General features: G+C 47.3%; 1 protein-coding gene across 1 annotated transcript in view; it reads left to right on the forward strand.

The window, feature by feature from the left end:
• foxp2 (forkhead box P2) overlaps nt 1-7,224 on the forward strand; it is a 57,022-nt gene extending 49,798 nt beyond the window's left edge. The window contains exons 16-20 of the mRNA XM_019882956.1: nt 142-151; nt 625-746; nt 1,436-1,505; nt 2,217-2,512; nt 4,994-7,224. Coding sequence (XP_019738515.1) covers nt 142-151; nt 625-746; nt 1,436-1,505; nt 2,217-2,512; nt 4,994-5,138 — 643 coding nt within the window. The 3' untranslated portion in view covers nt 5,139-7,224. The remainder of the gene's footprint in view (nt 1-141; nt 152-624; nt 747-1,435; nt 1,506-2,216; nt 2,513-4,993) is intronic.
• Nucleotides 7,225-7,845: the final 621 nt, after the last annotated feature.

Here is a 7,845-nt window from a genome sequence, read left to right on the forward strand (position 1 = left end):
AGCGAGAGCTGTTTTTGTGTTCCCCCCCCCCCCCCTCCACCGCCGAATCCCTTTTTTCTTGGCGGAAGAGCACGCACGCCAATCCGAGGGAGGTGATAAATATGAGAGGCAGGGACATTAAAGCCGTGCTGATTGTTTGAGCCTGATGCAGGTTTTAATGACGGTCATAATATTTGGGGGGTTTGCGCACATTGCAATGAGGAGAATCACCTCACTTTGGATGAGTGTCGTCATTTACAGGACGGCTTTAATAGCGAAAAGGCAAACACGTACACACATCTTACGGCCGTCATTTTTTTTTTTGAAACAGCGTGTCCATTAAGGACAAGAGAGGGTTACTGACATCGCCATTATCAAGGCCCGCATTACCACTTCTGTCAGCACCATAAGCCATTCGCTATGCTGATTACCTCCTTTTAGTCTTCTTACTCTGATTGATATGTACTGTGGGCCTGACTTGTAAGAGCATTCACTTTCACTCATTTTTCTCTCTCTTTTTTTTTTTTTTTTATTGCTAATTAAATCAATGGAGCGTGAATGTTCAGAATTTCTTTCCAAAAAAATCAATTATGGAGCTAATGAGTGACCGCGCTCGCTCGCTCGCTGTCTTCCTCTGACCCGCAGAACGCCGTGCGCCACAACCTGAGCCTGCACAAGTGCTTTGTGCGCGTGGAGAACGTGAAAGGCGCCGTGTGGACGGTGGACGAGGTGGAATACCAGAAACGCCGGTCGCAGAAGATTACAGGGTACGAGTCGTGATCGAGCAGGGGAGGAAGTGGGACTCGGTCCTTAAGACCTTCTTCGAGCAGGGGTCGCCGACCTTGTGGGAATTGAGAGCGACGGGACTTCTTGGCTCCCGATGAACACATTTCCGAGACAGTAAATTTGTTCACGTTGCCTTTAATAAGATGCTGCGATCAATAATTCATGGGATGACAAAAATAAAAAATAAAAAAATTTGACAATGGGCTGCAAAAAAAAGTGAAGGTGGGCAGAGCGAGATGGGAGGCTGTGCTGGTGCCATTCATACAAATACATTTATTTATATACCGTTTGCCTCAACAGCTTTAACAGAAATCTGATGAAATCAGCTGGACAATACAAACAATATGGAATTGCTTTCTTGACTGACATTGAAGAACTTTCAAGTTGCCCTTTCATCCGTCCATTTTTATGCAAAAAAGTTTGGACACCCCTGCTCTGTGCTCAAACAATTTGTGGACTTGATCGCCTTTTTGGTTCGAACTAAACCGTACTTGACATCCCAGTGAGTTGTTTTTGATGAATGAATTAAAAAAAAAAAAAAACACCACCACAAACGTACCTGAGCTTCATGCTCAGTGTCGCAATGTTTTTGTCAATTTGCTTCTTCAAGCGTATCCGCCAATCAATTTGTCATCTTAACTGAGCGCTGTTCCACCTCGTCCCTCTCCAGAAGCCCGTCACTTGTCAAGAACCTGCCTTCCAGTCTGGGCTACGGATCTCCACTCAACGCCAGCCTCCAGGTAGGAACCCAAGCAGATGACCACCTCAATAGCAGAAGCGGGGGTGGGCCGACAGCTTCCTTCGTCCCGCTCGCAGCCACACGAGAGCGACGACGTCCGTGCGCAAACGCAAGGGCACGCGCATGAATATTTATCCGCTCTGTCATCAATGATTTGACTTCATCGCGCACGTCGGCTCGGTTCTCATGGCGGAAAACTTTTAAAAATTTAATCGCGGCATATAACTTTCATGCTCGGCCGGCAAAAGTGTCAAAGGTTTTTTTTCTTTTATTTGGAGGTAAAGTTTTCAAGGGGGATGAGGGCGTTTGAATGGCAACCGCGAGTACGCTTGTCACTTGCTGCTCCAATCTGGGCATCATTTATTTATTCATCCTGCTTCCCCTTTTCAACTTCTGATCTGATCAAAGCAGCTCGTTGGGTCATGCAGGGGAGGGGGCGCATTTCACCTTTTTCATTGGCCGGCTGCACAAGAAAAATAAACGCCAGGCTAAATGCTAAAAAAATATATTTTAAATTAAAAAAAAAAAAAAAATAGCAGGCTCAAATGAACCCAAGTTGCAGGGAATTCCATTTTTTTGACCAAAATTGGGCTTTTAAAATTTTTTTTAAAATAGAGTCAAAGTTGGACCGACTGCCGTTTTTTTTTCCACTTTTCTGTCAGTGTGAACGGTCTGCACATCCGTCGTCTAACGGTTGTCTGGTGTCGCACAGGCCGCCCTGGCAGAGACCACCCTGCCTCTACTGGGGACCCCGGGCCTAATGACCAGCGGCTCCATGGGCGGCTGCCACGGCCTCCTGGGCGGCGACCCGTCCGGATTGATGGGCGGAAGCCCGCCCGGCCTGCTGGGCGGCAGCCCGCCGGGCCTGCTGGGCATCAGCCCTCCCGGCACGCTGAGCTGCAGCCCCCCCGCCTTGTTGCAGTCCGTCCACGACGACCTCAGCGGCTCGCTGGATCACCTGGACAGCAACGGACACGGCAGCCCCGATTACTCCCCGCCCGGACACATGTAGGTTCCGCACACTCGCTCCCACTTCGCGTACCCGCCGGGCGTCTTACGCATCGTCAAAAAGTCCGACTCGCGTGCAAAAAACCGGCGCTGCGTAGACTGACAGCCATCGAGGAGCGCTCGTGCTTTTAACGGTCCAATTATTGGAGACTTTGCACGACGCACACTCACACTTGGCACATTTTTTTTATGAGTTTGAAAGGCTGTCTGGGATTGTAAGACATGTTGAGCCACCCACCTTGTGTCCTTGTGCCCTTTGTTAGTTTAATTGCCTGATATTTAACCCACGGTACCGTTGCTTTTTTTTTTTTTTTTATGGTGTCAGGACCCTGAGGCAAGGTTACATTCATCATTCATCCCCCTCGCCCTCCGCCGCTCCCTAATCCCGATCGTCTCTCGCTTGTGATTCCCACACTTTGTGTAACATCTGCAAACGCACTCTCAAAACAGTTGGGTTCAAAATAACCAAATTTGGGTCAAAAAGGAACAAACCTAACTTTGGGGGTTCTTGGTTTTATCCCCCAAATTTAAACAAAAATTTGGATTATTCATCTGCCCCTAAAATGTGGGTTCAGTGAATAAGTCAGATATTTGGCTCATTTCCGTTTTTTGACCCCCGCTTGGGATATTTTTGACCCAACTGTGTCAGCGCCACTGTGTGCATTGTAGCGATTTCGCCGCCTCTGAATATTCAGCAAGAAAAAAAGACATATTTTCTTCCCTCCTCTTAAACGGTGCCGAGAGCGAGAAACGACACTTTTATTTTCCGATTCACATGACAGAAAATACGCTCGGCGTGCACGCACGCACACACACGCACAAGTAGAGGCGCATAATGCGCATGCAATGTCCATCAGTGCTCACTGGCAGAGTCACATGACATTTTCTTAGCTTGTAATGGACAAAAGATGCACTTTCCGAGTGTGTCGAAGAGGGGAGCGCTCGTTTCGTCCCACCAGACGTCCATACATGAACCTGTCCGGGCATGTTTACTACCCCGGCTCGCAAATGGAGTGTTAAGTGGGCCAAATCTGCTGCCATTCCCCACTCCCTCAGGTCATGTAACTTTTAATAACAGAATGGAATTGATGTTTTTTTTTTCTCCCCCCCCCCCTTCTTACTTTTCTCTCGCTCCAACTGCCTTCCACCCGAGACGCCGCGTCCCTCCGTATATACGACCAAGAGAACCTCAAAATGGAAGAAATGTGTTTTTTGCCACCGTCTCTTCCATGATCGCTTTTAAATAATGGAGTGGCCCGTAGAGCTAAATGAAATAGGACATCACTTCTTAAAGGCCTTTCTCGGGAGCGGACGCCCGGATCGGACAATTAGACAAAGCTCTGCTTCCCCATTGGTGCTTAAAGGGTTCACGCTATCGACCGGACCGCTAAACGGATGGACCGGGGACACACCTATTTGCCTTCCTTCCCAAGTTTGGCCATCACGGACTGAATGAGTCATTTTAGATAAGAACAAGTGTTGTGTTGTCTCGTTAGAAACGACAAAATGCAGATTCCAAACACAGCGACATCAAACAAGGCACCGGGATATTCCTTCCCAGTGTTTGCTTTGCATATTCCAGTCATGTGTAACTTCTGCAATTCTGTTCAAATTCCAAATGGCATCCGAAATCCCCCACGGCCCACGTTGAGCAGTGACGAGGGCAGCTCGGGAGTGAAGCTATGAGACGAGCCCCCGTACCCGCCACCCCCTCCCCCCCTCCTTTTCCACCTCCTCTGTTGCAGTCTGAGGGGATTTTTTTTTTTTTTTTTGATGCAACCGATGTGTCGGAAATAATTAGGTTTTGTCAGATTTATCATGGCGGCACAAGATCGTGTTCGGCCTTGTTTTTTTCTTGTTCGGCGACCAACGTCGGGCTGCTCCTACCGGTCGTCGTCGCCGTCGCTAAACGGGCCGAGATGTTCGTCCATTTGGAGTTTAAAAACATGTATCATGGCGTCCGAGCCAACTGCCGGGGCTGAAGTTGATTAATGGCAGAACCTCGCTGCGTTTTTTTTTTTTTTTTTTCACTCCTCTTGAGGAGCGACACGCGCAGCCCCTGCATATTAACTAGCGGCTGCGCTTTCTATTAACTAGATAAAAAAGCCTCTCCTCTGCCTTTGCTCCGGGGGGCTTAGGGATGAGAAATTCTCCATTATTTATCATGTGTTCTGTTTTTTTTTTTTTTCCCCCCCAACCAACCCCCTCCTTCCCACTCCCGCCCGCCCTTTTCATGTATTTCAACCTGGTGTCATCAGTAAACTTTTAAATGCCAAACATGTCTGAGGCATCACAGCCCATCGCCCGCGTTTTGCCGTGTTCTTCCTTACAGTCGACGCGGGGCATCATGTCAAATTAGCGTCTGGCGAAAAACAACATGCTTGCATGCTGGATAATGCATGTCGCGGCCCTTCTCGTGTTTACCGGAAAGAAAGAAGGAAAGAAAGAAGGAAAGTGTGTGCCAATGTGGTTGTGTCACAGGCCGCCCGTGCACGTCAAAGAGGAGCCCCCCAACATGGACGACGATGACTGTCCCATGTCGCTGGTGACGACGGCCAATCACAGTCCAGAGCTGGATGATGACCGGGAGCTGGAGGAAGGGAACTTATCGGAAGACCTCGAGTGATTTTCCTTTTCTATCCCTTAGTATGCTCTTTTATTTGATTTTGTTTTGTTTTTTTTTTTCTCCCGGGCCAGACTTGTGCAACGTTCACGCAAACTGCCGTCCACTCTCCTTTTGTTCCTCCCTCTACCGTCTCTCTCGTTCTTTCTCTCCACTGGGACTATTTATTTGAGCATGCATCCGGACGCTCCAAAGGAACTCTCTGCTGCAGCCCTTTGAGATGGCTGACGCCAACATGTCAGGCATGAAATGCCTGCAAAAAGAAAAGGAAAAAAAAAAACAAAAGTATTTGATCCAAGATGGCGTGGCCACCGCAGTACAAGGAGGATGGGCTCATGGAGGGATGGATGGATATCAGGAAGGAGGACACAAATGAGCAAAATTCTGTCGTATTCTGCCAAAAAGAAAAGGAAAAAAAAAAAAAAAGGACCATTTTGTTTGTGAATAAGCCGAGCCACGGTAGCCGTTGATGTCTAGACACGATTGCTGGTTCAAATCAAGTCTGTTGTGTCACCGCTTGTATGTCGCTGTTGCATCTCTTTTTTTTTTTTTTTTTTAAATTCAGCCCATTTCCACACGTCATCACGGACACCCCCGACTGTAAATGCCATTCCCTCCATCACAACAAAAACTGCGCTCTCGAGAGTTTTCGCAGACAAAAAAAGGGGATGAAAATTGAGAAAAAGCACCATTCCAACATCTTTCCTTTACCTCCACCTTCTGAAAGCTTTGTCGACCTGCAAGCAGTCACAGGCAACAGCTAGAAACCAAAGCCGACACGAGCTTATTGAAACAAGACACCAAACTCAGCTGCTCGTACCAAGAAGAAGCTTTCGTTCCGCAAAAAACTACCTTCGACTAACCTCTGGGATTGTTTCCTTTCAAGGCCTCCTCAAAAGACGCTCCATGGAGATCTTTGAGCATGTGTACCGCAGGTTGAAATCCACTTTATAAAAGGATTGGTGGGGGGCGGGGGGGGGGGGCACCGCAGGCCAGAGAAACGTAAAAGTGGATCAGAACCAAAACAAGAACCATTTGTGCGAAAGTGCAGAATCATTTTGGGCCCTATTTTCCCGAATGGCACAGTTTCGTGGAGCGCAGCTGCGCCGCTGTGGGAGTGTTCACGACAGTCGTCGCCAATCAAAGCGGCTCCTCTCCTGCCCTTTAAATGAGGCGCAACTGACAGTCTCGGCCCGGACATCTCTGTGGAAAAGCACGAATGGAGCAATGTTGCCGTTTTAGCCGCGGTGTGACAACAGATCTGAGCGGGCAATTTAATTTTGCCGGCGCTCAGTATTTGCCTGCCTGTCGCCGGATCAATTTCACCAAAGTCCCATGAGACCAGCGGTTTACGTTAGGCCATGATTTAGATGCGGTCTGAGCATCGCCATAACGCTCCCTCGCTGCGTTTGTCCGAAAATTAGCGTTCGCCGGCATTTTTGCCCTGCCGCAGATGCGCTTTTTTTAATGAAAACAGAGCCCCTAAACATCTTTTTTTTTTAATTGCTGTTCTTAATTTAACCAAACTGGTGAATATGTCATGTTCTGAAAGGCGCCGCCGTCCCATCACGACTGAAACCACCGACGAACCAAACGTGACAAAAATATCTAGCAAAGCCAAATAGTTTTCACGAGGAAATGGGTGTGGCCTGGTGACCACGTGAGGAGATCCTTCTACGACTAATATGAACGGTGACGATGATAATAGCCATGTCAGAAAGGTGAAAGGAAAGCGTTTCGAGCTTATGTTTGCTATCCAGCTCCATCTGTAGCTCCAGAACTTGCAGCCTGGATGGATGGATGCACTAACATCGCTTGCCCGTCGAAAGTTTTGTTGCTTTAATGCAAGCGCTCGTTGCCGTTGTCGGGAAACCAAAGTTACACAAAATTCTGCAACCGCTTGGACCGAGAAAGGGATCTCATGAGCATTTTTGTTGGATTTTGGTCCAAAAATTTTGCGACACTGCAGTCGCGATATCGTGTTTAAAGCATCCAATCCAAACAAATTGAGCATTTACACCACCGAACGTCTTTCAAGTCTCTTACTGCGTTCCTGCATTTTGTATGGAAAACTGCACTGTAAAAAAAATAAAAACATTTATTGGGCTAAAATATCAATTTATTGATAACACAACAAAGCACGTTATATGCTCCCAAACAATTTGCAGTTGCTTTTACTTTGATTTTTTTTTTCCCCAGTGTGTTTGCATATGAGCCTTGCGAGAAAATATTCTCATGCTCTTGAATGAGCTTTTTGTCCATTTTGCCAACAGAATTCTCATGAGATGACATCAAGCTAGCATTTCGATAAGAAAGAAATTAAAAAAAAAAAAAAACCTCAAAGATCCGGCACAACGGTACCGTGTCGGCCTGCCTCGACCAAAGCGGATACAAGCTGCAAACCAAGCAAACAAGCATTTAGCTTTGAGAACCAACACGTACCACCAGTTCCACATGGTGAGAGGCCTGATAACTTAATAATCTTACCACACCAAAAAAAAAAAAAAAGGGGGGAGGTTTCTCCCACGTATTCCCAAAAACAACACAGAAAGGCTTTGGAAAAAAAAAAACAACAAAAAAGCTTCTACCTCTGCTCATACCGAACAATGACGACAGATCATCCAAACGAGCTGTTACGCTTTCCCCATGTTGACAACCCCTCCACCCCCACCCCACCGTGCGTCAAGTTACGCAAGATTTGCATTTTAAT

This window comes from Hippocampus comes, unplaced genomic scaffold (assembly GCF_001891065.2).
Source record: "Hippocampus comes isolate QL1 unplaced genomic scaffold, H_comes_QL1_v1.1 scaffold53, whole genome shotgun sequence".
In the NCBI taxonomy this organism is placed as follows: domain Eukaryota; kingdom Metazoa; phylum Chordata; class Actinopteri; order Syngnathiformes; family Syngnathidae; genus Hippocampus; species Hippocampus comes.